At 45.1% G+C, this 20,758-nt stretch overlaps 1 protein-coding gene across 1 annotated transcript; it reads left to right on the top strand.

The window, feature by feature from the left end:
- The first annotated feature begins 16,789 nt into the window (after positions 1–16,789).
- On the top strand, positions 16,790–17,223 carry LOC311595674 (small ribosomal subunit protein eS25-like). Its single transcript, XM_084778634.1, has one exon. The coding sequence runs from the start codon at positions 16,819–16,821 to the stop codon at positions 17,152–17,154; it is 336 nt and encodes a 111-aa protein (XP_084634760.1). The 5' UTR covers positions 16,790–16,818; the 3' UTR covers positions 17,155–17,223.
- The last annotated feature ends 3,535 nt before the right edge of the window (positions 17,224–20,758 follow it).

Genomic DNA, 20,758 nt, shown 5'->3' on the forward strand with positions numbered 1-20,758 from the left:
TGTGAGGACCTACTTCTTGATTTACAGAGAGCTTTGTTTTGCTGTTTCCTCCTGAAGTGAAAAGAATAAGGGGAGCTCCTGGGAACCTCATAATATGGATAGTAACCCCATTTGTGAAGCTCTACCCTTATCGCATAGTCACTACCCCGAAGCTCCATCCCCTAATGCCATTACTTGGAGAAGTTCACTTACTGTTTGATTTGTTGTTGTTGTTGCTTGGTTTTTTGAGACAGGGTTTCTCTGTGTTAGCCTTGGCTGTCCTGGACTCTCTTTGTAGACCAGGCTGGCCTCGATCCTCAAACTCACAGTGATCCGCCTGCCTTTGCCTCCCAAGGGCTGGGATTAAAGGTATGCACCACCATGCCCAGTTAGAATTACTCTTAAAAGAACTTTTATGCAGTCAGGCATGGCGGCACATGCCTATACCCAGCCCTTGGGAGCCAGAAGCAGGATGATCTCTGTGATTTTGAGGCCAGCCTGCTCTACAAAGAGAGTCCAGGGCAACCAGTGCCACACAGAGAAACCCTGTCTTGAAAAACCAAAACCAAAACCAACACCATTTATTTGCCTATTTCAACTGTTGCCTCAGAGGGAGGATTACTGCCTCTGTCCGCTAATGTATGCCTAGTCCTGGAAGCTTCTAGCCTCCCTACAATCTAACCTAGGCCTAGAATGTCTCAGCCTCTGAGACTTACTGCTTAATAAGCTCACCCTTTCTAGTTCTTACTGAGCTCTGGGCTGGCTGGTTCAACTCAGCTGTTCTAGTTCAGACTCTTCTCCCAGCTGACTTATTCAATCTGGCTTCTCTCTTGGCCCCAGAATTGCTCTGTTTGGCCTCAAACTAACTCCAGCAGTGTGCTCTAATCTCCTAGCTCCTCATTCTCTGGCTCCTTCTGTTTTCACCTGTGTGTAGCTTGTTCTCGCATTCAGCCTCTCTCAATAAAACCAAAAAGAAAAGAAATTAGGGTAGGCACAGCATTCAGTCCACTAGTAAGCTATTTGACCTAGATTCTGTCAGACACTCTAGAAAACCCTCGTGGGCAAGGGAGTCCCAAAAGCTCCTGTTTCCAAACAGTCCCCAAAAGTGTGGGGAGCTACGGGGCTTGCAATTGGCATCTGAAGGGAACAGAACAGGTCCAGGTGACTGTGTACCTCCCACCCATGTAGTGGTGAGGAACAAACTTGAATGAGGGGACATCCTGGTACCCACTGAAGAGCTGGCAAATGGGTTGCCAGTGTAGGGACAAACCCACGCATTTGGAATCAGAAGTGTTTTGAATGGAAGCATAGTGTTCTCCTTAAGAACCCAATACAAAACAGTGGCTTCTGGACAAACTGTTCTTCTATAATTACTATGGGAATAATATCTTACATACATATATATTTTTTCTCCCAGCTTGACATTTATCTTTGGTTGCTATTGGATGATATTTCTAGTGACTTCCAAGGACTCCTTTGCTTTTCTTAAAACCGTGTATTCTAATTTTCTAGTAGTCACATATATGGATAGTGACAGTTATTTACAACTGCAAGAGCAAAGCAACAAGTCAGTTTCGACCAATTATTGCCCAGTGCCCCAGCTCCTGGTGTTAATGAACTAATCCATTCATTTCTACCTCTCCTTTCACCACCAGATCCCACAAACAACCCTTGTGTCAGGGAGGGAGTGTATAAATGTGTTCATGTTTGCCCCTTGGCATGGAGGCCAGAGGGTGACATCTTATGTCCTCTTCAGTGTGTTCTTCCACCCTATGTATTTTACCTTAAAATTATTTGTCTGTTTATAGGCACACACCTTTAATCCCAGCACTTAGGAGGCACAGGCAGGTGGATCGCTGTGAATCTAGAAAGAGAGTCCAGGACAGCCCAGGCTGTTACACAGAGAAACCCTGTCCTCGGGGGGGAAAAAATAAAGCCATGAATCGCTTCATAGAATTTTATAATTTTCTCAGTTACAAGCATCCTAAGTGATCTTGAAAAAACGATCAGGGTCCCTTTCTGAATTCCAAAGGTGAAATAACCGCCTGGGGAGCAAGCCAGTAAGCAGGACCCCTCGACGGCCTCCAGGTTCCCGGCCTGTGGGGGTTCCTGCCCTGGCTTCCTTCAACAGTAGACTACAATGTGAAAGTGTAGGCCAAAGAAACCCTTTTCTCCCCAAGTTGCTTTTTGGTCATGGCGTTTTCTCACAGTAACAAAAACCCTACAACACTTACTTGCTTATGAGGGGGCCACATATGCCAGTGCAAGCGGAGGTCAGAGGGCAACTTGGTGGAGTCATTTCCCTCATCTACGCTGTGGGCTCCGGGGATGGAGCTCAGGTCATCAGGCTTGGGAGCAACTATCTTCCAGCTGAAGTGTGTCTTAACGGGCCCCACTTTCTTTTCTGAGTCAGCTCTCACAGAACCTGAAGTGAACGGGATCGGCTGGTCAGTTCCCTCACGGGATCTCACTGTCTTCACCTAATCAGTGCTGGCCTTCCTGGCACACACTGCCATGCTGGCTTCTCACATGGGTTCTGGACAGCTGAACTCAGTCCTCCTGCTTGTGAGGCAAGGACTTTACCCACTGGGCAGGCATCCGATGTTGTGTTGTTGCTAATTGTTCTGTTTGAGGGGAGATTTCCCAGCAAACAGCCCAGGTTAGCCTCAGATTCTTCTCTTTTGTTTCACAGTTTATTTTTTCTGTAGGGGTGTTTACCTGTCTGTATGCATGCCTGGTGCTCTCAGAGGCCAGAAAAGAGCATCAAATCCCCCAAGACTGGAACTAGGGAGAGTTGTGAATGTCGTGTGAGTCCTGGAAATGGAACGTGGACTCTGAAAAAGCATCCAGTGCTATTTACTGCTGAGTCTTCTCTGGCCTCTAGCCTCAAATTTCTGATCATCATCTGATCTGACCTCCACATCCCAGGTGCTAGAAGTATAGGTGTAGGCCATCACCTCTCTGTCTGTCTGTCTGACTCTCTCTCTCTCTGTCTCTCTCTCTCTGTCTCTCTCTCTCTCTGTCTCTCTGTGTCTGTCTCTCTGTGTCTCTCTCTCTGTCTCTCTCTCTCTCTGTCTCTGTCTCTGTCTCTGTCTCTCTCTCTCCCTCCCTCCCTCCCCCCCCCTAGGATAAAGGCTGGAAATGGAGATCATATACATGAAGCAAAACTAGAGTCACAATGACAGTAACCTAAGTTGCCTCTCATGTGTGACTCTAGAACGTAGGCGTGGGGAACCATGAAGGTGAAGAGGTGATACATGCCTATGAGCCTAATGTATGGGAGGCTGAGGCCAGGGAAGCAGAAGCCTTAGCTACCTAGCAAGTTCAAGGCCAGCTTGGGTTACATGCTCAAACAAGCAAACAAACAGAAAAATAAGAGCAAGAGAGGGAGCAGGGCGAGAGGGGAGAGAGAGGTAGAGACAGGCAGACAGACACATATACAGATGGATAAATAGTTTATTAAGAAAGAGAAAAGCTGGGGCTGGAGAGATGGCTCAGTGGTTAGGAGCACTGGCTGCTCTTCAGAGGACCCAGGTTCAATTCCCAGCACCCATTTGGCAGCCACAACTGTCTGTAACTCCAGTCCCAGGGGCTCTGACATCCTCATACTAGACATCCAAAAGGGAAAAACATTAATGTATTAAAGAGAGAGAGGGAGGAGAACAGAAAACCACCAAACATGTTGTAAAAATCAAAAACAAAAACGAAAACAAAACACACCAGGCTACAAAGTGAGTTCTAAGACAGCCTGGGCTACACAGAGAACTCCTGTCTCGAGAAAAGAAAAAAAGGAAATCAATTGGGAAGAGGAAGTAAGAGAAGTTAAGAGGGTGAATTGGACTCAACCATGTCATATGCATATATATGTATATATGTATATACATATATATACAATGTACATTAAAATCTATACAATGAAACCCATTGTTTTGTACAATTAATATATATTGATAAAAGTTTTAATATTTTTTTCAGTCTGAAGTAAAGAGTTCTATGAGTCTCACAAATATTAAGGCCTTGAAAAAGGAGAAACTGCTTTCTATGTTCTGTAGGAATGAAGAAATTTTATCAACTAAACAGGAAGTTCATCTCCACCCTCCTAGCCTGCTGCATCTCAGAGCTTCAGTGAGCATCAGAAACCGAGACAGCTGGGCTGGGCAGCCCTCTTCCTGCTAATACTTTGTGAGACTGGTGTTACAACAAGTGTGCTGAGCCCTTCTGGATTCCTAGGAGAGTATTTCCATTCTGTCCAGTGACCCCTGAAAGTTGTCCTCTGACCTCTATATATGGACAAAGGCACATGTGTGTCCCCCCACCCACCCACATACACACCAAGAGAAAGAAGAAAAGGGACCAGCCTGGCCTATGTAGAAAGTTCCAGACCATTCTGAACTACAGAATTAGACCATGTCTCAAAACAAACAAACAAGAAATAAAGGAAAACAGAGAAACATGAGACCTGTTAACTTAAAGGTTCTTTCTGTTTGGGGGCTGGGGTTGAGGAAAATCCATACACTTCTTTTCCAAATTCCAGTGTCACACAGGAGACTATGAACTGCCACCTTAAAACACCTTAAAACAAAACAAAACAAAACAAAACAAAAAACCATTTATTTTATTATTTTATGTGTATGAGTGTTTGCACATACATATATGTACCACATGTTTGCCTGGTGCCCTTGGAGGTCAGAAAAGGAGAGTCAGATCCCCCGCAATTAGAGTCTTAAGCCACCACGTGGGTTCCCGGACACAAACCTGGGTCCTCCACTCTCAACTGCTGAACCACCTCTCCTGCCCCTTCAACTAACTTCTCATAGCCAAATGATTCTTCCTGAGTTTAGTCATCAGACATGAATGTTCTTGCCTACCTATTCAGGAAGTAAAAGTCCCAAGTCTCTATGGACCAGTAAAGTTAAAAACAAAATTTAAATAAAAGGAAATGGAGCAAAACCATCACCAAAACAGGCAGTGCCCTGTCTTGTCTGTGCTACGACAGCTCTGGGCTCGTAGGCTCTGGAAGGAGGCACTAGATGCTTAGAAGGAGCAGGTAGCATCATTTATGCCCCTAACTCTGAAGTTCAGATGAAACCAACCTTTTGTCTGCCGTTCAGAGTTTGTCTCCAGTCAAACTGGACAACTCACAGAAACCACGCTGGCTGCTCTTTCAGAATCTCTGTCATCAAAGTTTTTACCCTGCTCCAGTGCACTCCAAGGAGCAGCAAGACTTGTCCCTGGCCCCGACAGTCTCCATTCAGGGCACAGATGAGCACCGCGGAAATTATCTCCTGTGGTTCCCAAAGATGTGGATGAGAGTTCCGGTCTGTAGCTAATTACAAAATCCAGTCGTTGAATTCCACCCTTTCACCAATTAATTGGTCTTTTCAGTCACACAAACAATGTTTATAAGAGCTCTGAAGGGAATCTTGCCTAGCCTTGCTAACCCAGAACTCACTCTATATACCAGGCTGGCCTCAACCTCACAGAGCTCTGCCTGCCCTTACCTCCCAAGTGCTGGGATTAATGGCCTAGTTCACTTTGGTCCTTCCTCCCCCACTTCTGAGCACTGAGTCTGTAAGCTTGCATCTCTGCATCTGGTTTATTGAGTCCTGCGGATCAAACCCAGGGCTTGGTGCATGCTAGGCAAGCAAGCCGCCAACTGAGCCATCTCCCCTACACCTTGTAAACGATGTATTATAAGGCCACGCTCTCCCTGGTGTAAACGAGACTCTCAAACATGACTTAGAGGTCTTCAGTTAATGCCAACAACTGAGTTTCAGTGTCGGCTGAATGGGACTGTGCCCACTGTGCTACCAACTGAGAACCAGAACTTTGTACTATTCACCTTACGTCCCTCACACCTCATGTCACTCTGCTATTAAGAGTCAATAAAGCTGGGTGTGGTGGTGCATTCCTTTAATCCCAGCCCTCGGGAGGCAGAAACAGAGGTGGATCTTTGTGAGTTTAAGGTGAGCCTGATCTACTGGTCTACAAAATGAGTCTACACAGAGAAACTCTGTCTCGGAAAGAGAGAGGAACAGAGAGACAGAGAAAGAGAGAGAGAGAGAGAGAGAGAGAGAGAGAAAGAATAAATATTTGTCAAATCAACATACCCTCTCTATTTTCCCCACAAAATTTTTGTTCTCAGAAACAAGAAAAACCATGTAGACTTAAACTTTAAATGTGACACAGAACTGATAGGTCAAACCAAAAGTGCCTTGCAGTCTACTAGAGTTTTCCCTCTTTATGCAACTAAGACAATATCCTTGGTCTATTAAAGAGAGGTCAGAATATACCACAATAAAGAGTACCAACTAAAAGCCATTTTAAAAAGCACAGGAAACTTCACCCATTTCCCTTCTGCAAAAAGCAGAGCACAAATACCCCCTTGTAAACATTCCCCACACCTTTACTAGGACTCTTATGTACACCCCATATTTATTATGTCATATTTAATCACCTCCCTATAAATAGCAGCTTCTAGAAGCCAAAACCCATTTTCCCTTTGCTAAAATGATACATAAACTTCTGAGTCTAAATCACCTCTTTCAATTTCTCACCTTTTACTTGAGACCCATATGCATATAAAATACTAGCAGCGTCTTGGTCTATTTTTTCTTTCTATAACAGAATACCTGAGGGTAGAATTTATAAAGAAAAACATGGAGCTAGAGTCTGGAACGCCCAAGTGTGTAGCAGCAGCATCTAGAGAGGGCTTTGTGCTGCTCCAACTCATGACAGAAAGAGGGACAGCAAGGGAGGGAGAACTCATGATAAGATGACCCATTCCTGCTAGAAAGCCATAACTCCAGCTGGGTGTGGTGATGCATGCCTTTAATCCCAGCACTCGGAAGGCAGAGGCAGGTGGATTGCTGTGAGTTTGAGGCCAGCCTGGTCTACAAAGTGAGTCCAGGACAGACAAGGCTACACAAAGAAATCCTATCTTGAAAAAACAAAACAAAACAAAAAACAAAGGAAAGAAAGGTGTAACTCCATTCTTGAGCATTTGCTGCTACCAAGCAAACATCACCCACTGGAACCCACCTCTAGATACTACTGCACTAAGGATTTGGAATCCCATGTATAAAGCCCTGCAGTGATGCACACCTGTAATCCCAGCACTTAGGGAGGCAGAGGCAGGTGGATCTCTGTAAGTTCGAGTCTAGTCAAAAAACAAAAACAATAAACTGGGATGGGGGTTGAATGAAAATGAGGACATGACCACGCCTAAGTATGCTTAAGAGAAGAAAGATGTTTGTTTGGTTGGTTGATTTCTTTGTCTTGAGTTTTTATTTATTTATTTATTTATTTATTTGGGGTTTTCGAGACATGGTTTCTCTGTGTAGCCTTGCCTGCCCTGGACTCACTTTGTAGACCAGGTTGGCCTTGAACTCACAGCAATCCACCTGCTCTGTCTCTGCTCCTGAGTGCTGGGATTAAAGGCATACGCCACCTTGTCTTAGGTTTTCAAGACAGGATTTCACTGTGTAGCTGTGACTGTCCTAGAGAGCTCTAAGACCAGGCTGGCCTTGAACTCACAGAGATTTACCTGCCCCAGCCTCTTGAGTGCTTGGACTGATAGTATGTGCCAACCCCATCCAGCAAGAAGAAGGTTTTTATTGTAGATATGGGGAGAGAGCAGCTAGACACATCTAGAAGGGCTGGGTCTGAACCGGGCCATGAAAGGAAGGAGAGGCTGAGAGAGTAAAAGAGGAGAGAGGGAGCCACGAGGGCTCATGGGAACCAAGAAACCAAGAGGGGGCAAAGCTAGCATGGCTGAGTTCTATAAAGATCAGAAGCTGCGGGGAGGGAACCCCAGCCTAGGCCCTGTGCTGGAGGCTGTTAAGGTACCAGGCAGGGGTGAGAAGTGCTCGGAGGAGCCACAGATACTGAGTGAGACTTGTCTTGCGACCTGACATTCCTGAGTGCTGGGATTAAAGGCATGGGCCACCAAGCCTGGTGACACAGGTATTTATTCATTAACTTCCCAGAAGACCTGACAGGTTCGAAGTTGGCGTAGGGTGAGTGTGTAGCACTTAAACTAACAATTATCAACCTGTATGTCCCCATCCTTTGGGGTCAACTGACCCTTTCAAGGGGTCACCATAACAGTAGCAAATTACAGTTATGAGGTAGCAACAAAAATAATTTTATGGCTGGGGGTCACCACAACATGAAGAACTGTATTAAAGGGAGGCTGAGAATGACTGACTTAAACCACAGCAAACATCACTTAAAGAGCAGGCTTTTGTCCTAACTGCTCCCTCCTTCCTTCTCTCCTGTCTCTTGTCTTTTTTGCTATAGGATTGGGAATTGAGCTTGTAAGCCTTGTGCTGAGAGGCTGAATCCTCAGCTGTCAGTCTGTAAGTCTGTAGATCTAGAAGACCTGGCTGGCAGGAAACAGGGACAAAACAGCAGAAATCCAATGGTAGGATAGGGCTGGGAAGAGTGACTCACTTCATGTCTTCAGGAGCGGGAACGTTCGCTGAGGGTTAACTTGCTGTCTCTTCTCCCCTGGAACTGGAAAGACAGAGAGAGCCGCACACATTCCCGCTTCCCAGACATTTCTACACATCAAGCTCTGAAAATAACTCTTTATCTGGGCCTTAAGTGAGAAAGCTGCCAATAGGATTTCACGTGTAAGAGGTTCAGGGTTTTGATATGGAAACAGCTAGTACGGCAAATGTTACTGAAAGGTACACTTTAATTTGGTATTTTTGTTTGCTTGTGTTTTAAAGCAGCTTATATAGTGCAGGATAGCAATAAATTCCTGGTACTCGTCATCCACCTCCAAAGTGCTGTGGGATTGATTACAGGTTTGGACCACCACACCAGCTTGTAATATATGCGATTTGTTTTGTTTTTTTGAAGATTCATTTGTATTATTTGGTTTTTGTTGTTGTTCTTGTTCAGTTGGGTTTTGTTGTTGTCGTTGTTTGTTTGTTGAGGTAGGGTTTTTTGTTTGTTTGTTTGTTTGTTTTTGTATAGCCTTGGCTATCCTGGAACTCATTCTGTGGAACTTGCTGGCTTCGAACTCACAGAGATTCACCTCCCTCTGCCTCCTGAGTCTTGGGATTAAAGGTGTGCACCACTATGCCTGGTATATTACTTGTATCATTGGTGCATATATATGTGTCTGTGTGTGTGTTTATGTGTGTGTGCATGCATGCACACACGCATGTGCGCAGGTATGCAGATGCCCAACGAGAACAAAAGAGCTCTGTAAACTATCCCATGTACATCCTGGAACAAAACTCCTGTCCTCTGCAAGAGCATCAAATGCCCTTAACCACTGAACCATACTTTATATCTCACACACACACACACACACACACACACACACACCACCCCTTTGATAAACATTCTTCTGCCTGATGAAATGAGCCAGTTTAAGCAAGATTAGAGCTTTTTTTTTTTAACATTGACTGATTTATTTAATTTGTTTTACACATATGCATTATTTTAAATTCTGTGACATATTATTTTTTAGACAATTCCATTGTTAGATTTTGTTTCTCTTACCAAATATTTTGATGACTACTTTATTTTTTTGATTAATTTATTCATATTACATCTCAGTTGTTAGCCCATCCCATGTATCCTCCCATTCCTCCCTTCCTCCCACTTCCCCCCTACTCCCCTCCCCTCCCCTATGTCTATGTCTGAGAGGGACCTCCTCCCCCTGTATATGCTCATAGGGTATCAAGTCTCTCCTTGGTGACCTATTATCTTTCCTCTGAGTGCACCAGGCATCTCCCTATTGAGACTTTAGGTGTGAGAAGCCTGGGAGAAAGAGGAAATAGAAGGATCCAGCGGGTCCTGGAAAACTACAGGTGAGTCTGGGCCCTGGGGTCCTCCGCAAACTATGGCAACAGCCAAGGAAAAAATAGGCAGTAAACCTCGAACCCCTACCCAGACTAGCCAATGGACAGGACATTCTCCACTGGTGAGTGGAGAAGAGATCTAACTTCCACACAAACTCTGGTGCCCCATATTTGAACAAGATTAGAGTTTATAAATGCAGGTTTATTGGGGGCAGCTCTCAGAGTGTTCACTGGTCCTAAGGAAGTTGCCATGCAGGGGGAGGCGGGAGTGTGAGGGGAGAGAGAAAATGCAGAGAGAGTGAGAGAAGAAAGAAATGCAGGAGAGAGAGAAATGCAGAGAGAGGGAGGGGGAGGGGAGCTAAAATGCAGTCTATAAGGAAGCCAGCCCCTAGGCCACAACATTCAGGGTAGAGGGTCTGCTACGCCAGCCATGCCCTGTACCAGGTAAGAACTGAGAGATTCTGAGAGAACCTGGAGGATAGGTCCACTTTGGTTAAAAAAGGCTTGTCCCAGGTCTGAAACCCAACACCCTTTAATTTAGTTTTTGCTTTTGAGACAAGAGTCTCACTGTGCAGACCAGACTGGCCTAGAACTCATTATGAACACTACACTGGCCTTGAACTAACTAGATAGACCAGGCTAGCCTTGAATGAATAGAGATCCGCCTGCCTCTGCTTCCTGCCTGCTGGGATCAAAAGTGTGTACCCCATCAGGACCAGCTGAAATACAATTTAAAAATGATTCATAATTGATTTTATGTTATGATAAGTTTACACCAAGAAAAGAAAAGTTGAGAAGCAACGAAATTGCTACCTCTGGAAATCGTACCCACCATCATGAAATATGTCCACATTGCTCTGTGTTTGCGAGGACCTGGACAAAAGACCAGAGGATTCAGCCCTTTAAGGAGACTGAAAGCACAAAATCTGGGCTTCACTCTCAACTCCGCTACATGTTGAGATTATAATTTTAATCCCTTTTTGTATGTATGTATTCATTGACTCTCTTGTTTGGGAGGCCCCAGGATATTTTATGGGTGTTGTCATTGTTCAAGTCTTGTTTAGGCAGTCATACTGTTGAGGTATCTCTGAGCATAGCTTCTCTGTCATTTTTTAAAGTATTTATTTCTAATTTATATGCATTGGTGTTTTACCTGCACCTATGTCTGTGTAGGGGTGTTTGATCCCCTGGAATTGAAGTCACAGTCAGCTGTGAGCTACCATGTTGGGGCCAGGAATTGAACCCACGTCCTCTGGAAGAACAGCCCCTGCTCTTGACCGCTGAGCCATCTCTCCAGCCTCCTTCTCTGCCTTTTCTAGGAGACACAATCTTAACAGCAGTTTTTCTGGCCCCCTGACTCTTACAACCTTTCCGCTCCCTCTTCCACAATGTTCCCTGAGCCTTAGGTACAGGAGTTGTGTTGTAGACGTAGACATTGGGCAGGGCAACCCATGAGTACGTGCTCTCTGCATTTTAACTAGTCGTGGGTTTCATTTTCTTTGATGAGGAGCAAAAGCTACACTTATCTATGTGTATAAGGATACATCTTTAGAGTGCTTTAGCAAAGCGGCAGTCGTTAAGTTCTCCTGAGACCCATGACCTCACAAGCTGCAAGCAGGTGGCTAGGATTCTAGCACTGTGCGAGGTCTCCTTCTTCTCATCAGGCCTTGAGTCCAGTTTGATGGCTGGTGGTTACGACCAAGGCATGCACGTCACTGTTGCACCCTTAGAAATGCAGGTCACTGTTGTCGATTACAGGTGTCCCAGCTGGGTAGGACTTTTGCTTGATTCCCTCCTTTAGCAGCTTGTTGGAAGGACCCTGCCATTTGAGGCTGCAATCCTCCTGGTCTGGCTCTGAGCTCAGCTTTAGGTGCAGGACTCCCTCTCCCCAACAGGGCCTCTGGCTCTCTGCCTGACCCCATCTGGAGAGTGTTTTTAGACATAGATGCCCCTAACCACATTTGATATATGGCCCTCCACACAGCTCCCTGCCAGCTCTCCCCTCCCTGTTGTTATAGGCTAGTTAGGTCCTGTGTTCCTGTTCAAATGATAAGAGTGTGCTGCCAAATGCAAAACAAGCATCCTATAAGTGCCTGGTCCCAACCAATTATGAATGCCTATCCTGGAAGCCCCCCACCCACTCCCCAAGGGGTATATAGCCTTTGTTCTTCCTGGTTGCTTTGTGGGCTGGTGGCCAACAGCCCCCCAGGGAAGAGGAGAACCACAGCAGTTTGCATACCATCTTCCAGTGCTAAGACCACTCCTCAGAGAGGAGGCTTTTCAGCCAGTTCCTGCTCTGATTCTCCAAGTCCTGTGTCCAAAGCACATGGTGTCTTAGCTATAGAGGATTATGTTCAGCCGCTAGAAGATCACCAAGGACAACAGCAATAGCCTATAATGACTGGGGGTGGAGTGGGGCAGTCACTTGGAAAGTTCTTTTCATGACCTTTATGCCACTGATGCTTTCAAATGTACAAGTTAAATAGTTAAAAGTTTCATCTAAGAGCCGGGCAGTGGTGGTGCACGCGTCTTTAATCCCAGCACTCAGGAGGCAGAGGCAGACAGAGTTCTGTGAGTTTGAGGCCAGCTTACTCTAAAAAGTGAGTCCAGGACAGGCAGGACGACAAGAGAAACCCTGTCTCAAAAAAAAAAAAAAAAAAAAGACAATGTCTCATATAGACAAGGCAGGCCTTAAATTCTCTATATAGCAAAGTTGGCCTTGAACTCTCGACTCTGCTGCCTCCTCTTCCCAATTGCCTGAATGTCAGATGTATGTCACCATGTCCAGCTAACACCTTAAAGGTGTTTTTGTTTCTTTGTTTGTTTTGTTTTTGTTTTAGCTTTGTTTTGTTTGGTGGCTGGAGAGATAGCTGTGGTGCTGGGAACTCAACTTTTATATTTTTGGTTGTAAGTCTACACTTTAACAGCTGAGCCATCTCCCCAGCCCATTAAAGATTTGTTTGGTTGGTTGGTTTTGTTATAATGCCATCTCTTTTAATATAAAAAGTCATTTTAAAGAAGACTGTTTTGTTATGTGAGAATGGTATGTTAGTAAGGGTTCTCTAAAAGAATAGCGGAATGAAAGAAAAAAAAGAATGGCAGAGTGGTCAGAGTGGATGTATCATACTCACCATACACATGGATGGTGTATCAGAGAGCCTTACGGACTGTCTGGGCTCAACAAGGGCTGTCTTGCAATAGAAAAGTCAAGAATCACATAGTGGCTCAGCCCTCATGACCAGATGTCTCGTTGGTCCCAGCCTGATGCTCGAGTCCCTGAGGATTCCTAGAAAGCAGCCCCTCTTTAGTCTACACTGAAGTTCTGAAGAAGAAGAAGGCATGCCTCAGCAGCAAGAATGGGGGCAAGCAGTCAAAAGGCAAAAGCCTTCTTCTTCCGTATGGACTCCCACCAGACGGTGTTACCTAGATCTACAGTGGGTCTTCCCATCTCAAATGATCCAGTGGGAAAAATTCCTGCACAGCTATTCCTGGATGCTTGTGTTACAGTTGATTCCTATGTAGTCAAATTGACAGCCAAGATTAACTATCACCTGTGGCCTATAGTTCCCCCTAAAAAGAAAAATAAAGTCCTAGCAGGGCACAGTGACTCATGTCTGTAATCCCATTACTTGGAAGGCTGACCAGAATTGCCAGGAGTTGAAGGCCAGCCAGCTTGGGCTACACACTGAATTCCAAACAAGTCAAATACACACACACACACACACACACACACACACACACACACACGCATGTGCATGCACACATACATTGAGGACAGACATACATGTATGGACACAGACATGCAGGCAAACACACATACATAATATGCACACACATGTGCTGACAGACAAACAGAGAGAGAGAGAGAGAGAGAAATGGAGGGAGAGAGAGAGAGATGGAGGGAGAGAGAGAGAGAGGGAGGGAGAATAAAATCTGAGTCACTTCTCCTGAGGCCAAAGGGGCTAATTAAGAACAGCTGGAGCAGCAATGGCCCATCCTCCACAGAGTATCTGAGAAGTGGAGTGCTGAGGGCCTCAGGATAATCTCTGGGTGTGGGAGGGTCATTGAGGACTGCTGGTAAATAAAAGCCTGCAGCCAGAGAGGTGTGCCCCAAACCACCAGCTAAGTAGCCATGGGCGGGTGTTGGGAGATAATGCAGAGCCAAAGGAGACAGGCTGCTTGGAAGATAACAGCAAGGAATGTCGGGAGCTGGGAGCTGGGGCTCAGGGGGTAGAGCTTGTGCTTTTGTTCAGGAGGGTGTGGGTTCAGCCCCCAGTACCAGGGGTGGAGGGGAAAGGATATCCCCTGTGGTGCGGAGAGGGAAAAAAAAAATGTCTGAGAGTCAGTTTTATATTCGTAGTAACCACCTAAAGCTAAGCTTTATATCTGACTGATTTCAGACTATTTCCCAATGGAACCCACAGGCAGGAATAAGAAAGTTAAGGGTTGGGCACAAAATAGATTTAAATTCGAGCATCTGGGAGAGCTGACTGAATCGGTTAGTTTTAGAAATCAGGGAATGTTTATACAATTTAAAATTCTTCAATTCCCCCTGTCTGCTAAAATACAGGATCAAAACGGTGTGCTGTTGGTGTCATCTAGGAGGCTTGATTGCGTTTGGTTTTTCACCAGTTAAAGAACCAAAAGGCACTAAAATCTCTGGCTCAGTGGGTAGGAAAGGAGAAATCTTGAGCACAGCAGACAGAATGGGCAGGGGTTTTTTTATTGGTAGTGTTGAGGAAATACACCCATAAAGCAGACACAAGGAAAACCAAAATCAGTCACTTCTCTTTTTGGTTTTGTTTTGTTTTTTGTTTTTGCTTTTGGGTTTTTTGTTGTTGTTGTTGTTGTTGTTTTGTTTTTTTTTTTTTTTTTGGTCTGTTTTCGAGACTGGGTTTCTCTGTGTAGCCTTGGCTGTCCTGGACTCGCTTTGTAGACCAGGCTGGCCTCAAACTCATGGCAATCTGCCTGCCTCTGCCTCCTGAGTGCTGGGGTTAAAGGGATGCACCACCATGCCTGGCCCAACCAGTTGTTTCTTTTTTTTTTTTTTTTAATATTTATTTATTTATTATGTATACAATGCTCTGCCTGCATGTACCCCTGCATACCAGAAGAGGGAACCAGATCTCATAGATGGTTGATGAGCCACCATGTGATTGCTGAGAATTGAACTCAGGACCTTTGGAAGAGCAGCCAGTGCTCTTAACCTCTGAGCCATCTCTCCAGCCCCAACCAGTCATTTCTTGAAGGCTGTTTTGTTTTGTTTTTTGCTTTGTTTTGCTTTAAGTTGATGAAGGGTCTTCCCTTCAGATAGAGTTGGTCAACCTGAAGCAAGGCTGCCTGGCCCACAACTATGGGCCACAAACCATTTCTGATCCAACTGGAACTTGTTGAGCCAGTCCATCAACAGGGGGCTTCCTGGTAGGAGAAAAGGCCCACAGGGCCTTTGTTTTATGAGGTCTGGCTTTCATCCCAAGTGAGATGGGTGAGGAAAAAGCCTTTGGAAGTTTGCTGCTTTCATTACCCAGCCCTGGCCTCCCTCTGTATCTGTCCTCCCATCAGTCAGGGAATCTAAGTCCCTGCCCTTCTGTGTGATGTCTCTGCGCCACACACCTGTAATCACAGTACTTAGGAGGATCCCAGGTGTGGGGCCAGCCTCAGCCATCTGGTGAGACTGTGCCTCAGAAAAACAAAACGCCAGGTGTGGTTGCCTATAGTTCCAGCCCTCTGGAAACCAGGCAGGAGGCAGGAGGAGCAGAGTTCAAATATTCCTCCAGCTACAAAGCTAATTTAAGGTCAAACTGGAATGTGTGAGGGCCTCATCCCAGGAAACTAAATTAAATAAAAATAATTATATATATATATTTGTTTTTTAAGATAAGGGTTTTTCTATGTATCCCTGGATGTCCTGGAATTATTACATAGACCACTTTGGGGCCTCACCAACTTATTTGGGGCTATATTTTGCTCTCAGAAAATAAAGGTCACCTAAAAACACTTCTTTGTTAATCTATTCACCTGGAGACAAGATGAGCAATTCTGAGTGATGCTAAGATAGAGTCAAATAGGTAGTTTTATTTTCCAGGGTGTCGTTAACACTTGAGATAGTAGGTGATTGTTTAAGAAGTAGTAATTAGTGGTGTGGTGACATGGCTCAGCGGATCTGCTTGCCTCTGTCTCCTAGGTGCTGGGATTAAAGATATGCACCAACCACCATAGCCCTCCTGTCCCCCTCTTTTATTTTGTAAAATGTCTTATTTGTGTGTCCGTGTCTGAATGAGTAAATGTCATGTGGGTTGGTACTCATGGGAGCCAAAAAAAAGAAAAAAAGGACTGTTCCAGGGATTTGTGAGCTTTCGGACATGGGTTCTAGGTACAGAGCTCAGGTTGTGAGACCAAAACAGGAACAATATACCTTGCAGGTTAAGGTTAAGAGCCTCTGTTTGCAGGTAAGCCAGTTAAAAAGAAGTTCCTGTTTGCTCCATGTCAACCCCTTGCAAGTTAAGCTTTCCAATGAAGAAGGTCCTATTTGTCCTCTGTTAAATCCTAGTTAAAAAATAAATTCTTCTTTGTTCTGTGTTAAGTTCTTGCAAAATAGGGTTTTTGTTAATCCTACAGTCAAGAATAAGAGACCATTACCTCAATTTTGAACCAAATTTGAAGCAAGCTTTAATTAAATATTAGCCAGGATGACGGACTCTGGCCAGGTCCATTCCTGGGTTCCTAGAAAATGGTGACAAGTCCCATTTTTGCAGAAGCTTAAAAAGGCAACTTTCTAAGGCCACCATGTTTGCCATAGGTCCAATTAGGGACAAGCATACATTGTGATGTCCTTCCTGCCCAGGTACTTCCTACCTACACTTGGTTTAGCACATCAGATGCTGTTAGGTCAAACAAACTTATTTAGGGAGGTGACAACATGCACCTTCCCCCCCCCCTCCCGCACCCCCCCACCCCGCATCTTAGTGAGGCTGCAGTGGTTGTCACCACTCTCCTAGCTTGGCCATGCCGCCCAAGGATGACAAGAAGAAAAAAAAGATGCTGGAAAGTCCCCCAAAAAGACAAAGACCCAGTAAATAAGTCTGGTGGCAAGGCCAAAAAGAAGAAGTGGTCCAAAGGCAAAGTTCGAGACAAGCTCAACAATTTAGTCCTGTTTGACAAAGCCATATACGACAAACTCTGTAAGGAAGTTCCCAACTATAAGCTTATTACTCCAGCTGTGGTCTCTGAGAGACTGAAGATTCATGGTTCCTTGGCCAGGGCAGCCCTTCAGGAGCTACTTAGTAAAGGACTTATCAGGCTGGTTTCGAAGCACAGAGCCCAAGTAATTTACACAAGAAACACAAAGGGTTGAGATGCCCCAGCTGCTGGTGAAGATGCATAAGCAGGCTAAATCAGCTGTACATTTGGGAAAATAAAATTTTATTAAGTAAAACAAAACAAAACAACCATGCACCTTGTTATATGGACAACAGCCTCCAACATTTTAGGAAGGACCCGTCCTTGGGTGAGGGGCTTATGGGTTAGAGACATTTTTATTTCACAAATCTCTTGGGTATAGGTATTAAAACTTAAAACATAACTTTGGCTCTCACAGTTTATATTCATAATTAAGAAGTTCCTGTTTGAAGCCAGGCGGTGATGGCATATGCCTTTAATCCCAGTACTCGGGAGGCAGAGGCAGGCTGATCTCTGTGAGTTCAAGGCCAGCATGGTATACAAATCCAGTCCAGGACAGACAGAGAAACCCTGTTTCAAAAAGACAAAAACAAAAACCCCAAAAAAACCAAATAGTAGATTCCTGTTTCTTAGGTCTGATGTAAACAGCTTGCAACCCCATAGACATGATGCACATTGTTGCCTTTGTTCCTCCCCGTTCACTGTATCCTCCTAACAGTGCATAACAGCCAACCATCTCGGTCCTGGGAAAACACCTCTCTCATACAAGAGAGACTTCAAGAGGCCAGCAAGGGCTGTTCTTCCAAAACCTGGCTTAGAGTGAGGCAACCAGCTGGCCAGCCCCAGGTGCACGCCAACGTACAGCTTGCTTTATTTGAACAATTGTGAACTTGGTCTTTTCTCCTGGAGAATCTCGGGGTTAACAAGATCCTCTGGAAGAGCAGAAAGAGTTGGCCCCTCTCTCATGCCCCAGTAATCTTGTTTATTTTATTTTATTTGATATGGGGGTGGGGTATATGGGGGACGTCAGGAGACAGCTTCCCTACAATGGGATCCAGATATCAGACTCAGGGCATCAGGCTTGCCTAGTGACTCAGCGTACTTTCATGCTTTTCTCGGCTGACCCCTCTAATACTTTGAGCTCTTTTTTAAACAAACAAACAAACAAACAAACACCCTCTGTGGTGGTTAGAATGAAAATGGCCCCTGTAGGGTCATATCAAGTGGCACTGTTAAGACGTGTGGTCTTGTTGGAGGAAGTGTGTCACTGGGAGTGGCCTTTGAGGTTTTAGAAGCTCAAGCCAGGCCCAGTGTCACTCTCTCTCCCTGCTGCCTGCCTATCCGGCTGTAGAACTTTCAGCTCCTTCTCCAGCACCATGTCTGCCTGTGCACTGCCATGCTTCCCGCCATCGCCGTAATGTTAATGACCTAAGCTCTGAACTGTAAGCCAGCCCCAGTTAAATATTTTCGTTATAAGAGTTGTTGTGGTCATGGTGTCTCTTCACAGTACTAGAGACCCAAACCAAGACACCATCTTATAATGTAAGTTGGGGTTTTTAAAAAAAATATTTAAAAATGAGCCAACTGCCCTTTCGTAAAGGCATAGCTGGCTCTGCGAAATCCTCTGTGGGAAGATTTGTCCTTTTTTGTTGTCTTAGTTTACATTCCATGCTGGTGGGGAGGGTGCCTGTTACGCATTGCAAAAGGGACTCCACTTCATCTGGCAGCCGTAAAAAGAGAAGGGAGGCGAACAAAGGAAGTGTGTCTTCCGGGCTTGCCAAAACCTCCCAGGTGTGTCTCCCTGCTGAATGCCTTGACACTTTACTTTGGCAAATTGGAACTTGTAACATTTCCACAACAAACAATATGACTGATTATTTCTCACCCACATAAAAGGAGTTGAAAGGATCTCTAAAACGCAACAAAAACTCAATTTGTTAGAAGATTATTTTTTGTTCATAAGTACACACACACACACACACACACACACACACACACATCGTCAGACTGTGTCGGTGTGCTTATGTTAGGGCGGCATTCACAGGAAAGTCTCTCAAGTATACTGACTTGTATTGTCTGCTTATATAATCATCCTTGTCCAGGCTAGCCCTGAACTCCTGGCCTCTCTTGCCTACACCCACGTTTTTATGAAGAGGTAGGATCAATTCTGTAAACACTGAGGACCTGCCGTGCAGATCACTGTAACCATGACACTTGTACTGGATGTGTTTTGCACACATAAGTATTTCTTTTAGTAAGTTCATCAAATCCACATATTAGATCCTTGTTATATCTGTTATGGTCTATAAAAAAAGGTTGGGTGGCAGGGGAGCACCATGGCGGGCCCATGCCAAGGTGTACACCGTGCGCCCCCCCCCCCCCCGTGAGGAATTATGTCACTCAACAGATCTGGTATAGAGGAGGTTTATTGGGTGCTGAAGGAAGGGAGGAGGGCCTGAGGAAGGGGTGGATACAGTGAGTAGGCCATAATGGCAGGGAGAGAGGGGGGAGAGAGGGAGAGAAAGAGAGAAAGGGGGAGAAAGAAACAGTGGGAACAGAGAGAGAGAAAAGTGGAACAGAGAGAGAGCTGGGGGTGGCGGAGGCAGACCCTTTATCCCGAGGGTGCATCTTGTGGCAGGCAAGTGACGATGTAAGACATTGCGAGGTCCCCAAGGGTACACTAGTGGGATCACCTATAAACTAACAATATCTAAAGGTTTGGGAGCCAACAAGATGGCTCAGCATGTAAAAGTGCTTGCTACAGAACCTGACGATCTGAGTTCAATCCCTGGAACCTACCATGGATGATAAAAATGGATCCTGAGCCCCGTGTGGTGGTGCACACCTTTAATCCCAGCACAGGCAGGTGGATTGATGTAAGTTTGAACCCAGTCTGGTCTAGGTCAGCCAAGGTTACACAGAGAAACCCTGTCTCGAAAAATCAAAAACCAAAAAAAAAAAAAAAAAAAAAAGGAAAGAAAGAAAAAAGAAAAAGAAAAAAAAGAATGGACGCCTGAAAGTTGTTCTCTGACCTCCATATGATCACCATGACAACATGCATTCGTGTGTGCACACACACATACACACCACTACCACAAACAACAACAACAATAAAAACAGCAGTAGTAACAGTAATAATAGTAAATCAAATAAAAGTTTTTAACCAAAGGATACAGAAAAGATAAAAACAAACTATTTAGCAGAAATATCATTCATCAACATGCTTCACAAATAGATGACTGGTAAAAACATAAAGATCTGAGGTGCAGCTGAGACCTGGAGCTGCCTGCTACGCTGGTTTGTTGTTGTTGTTTGTCTGCGTGTTGTCAATTTAACACAAGCTAGGGTCATGTAAGAGGAAGGAACCTCAATTGAGAAGATGCCTCCAGTGGACTGGTGTCTGTGGACGTCTGTAGGGCATCTTCTTGATTAATGATGGATGTGGGTGGGAGGGTGAGGTCCACTCAGGGTTAGATGCTCCTAGGTTGTATAAGGAAGGAGACTGGAACCCTGCGGGGGTGGCGCACGCCTCTAACCCCAGCGCTTGGGAGGCAGAGGCAGGCAGATCGCTGTGAGTTCAGTGCCAGCCTGGTCTACAGAGTTAGTTTCAGGACAGCCAGAGATACACAGAAAAGCCCTATCTCAAAATAAACAAACAAACAAGCAAATAAATGCCAGGTAGTGATGGTGGTAGCGGCGGTGGTGGCAGTTGCAGCGGTGGCAGTGGCGATGGCCTTTAATCCCAGCATTTGGGAGGCAGAGGCAGGAGGTCTCTGTGA

The sequence above is a fragment of the Acomys minous genome, assembly GCF_964271855.1.
Source record: "Acomys minous genome assembly, chromosome: 4".
NCBI lineage: Eukaryota > Metazoa > Chordata > Mammalia > Rodentia > Muridae > Acomys > Acomys minous.

Coding starts and splice junctions, on each gene's coding strand:
- LOC311595674 (XM_084778634.1), top strand. CDS start 16,819: ATGACAAGAAGAAAAAAAAGATGCTGGAAAGTCCCCCAAAAAGACAAA.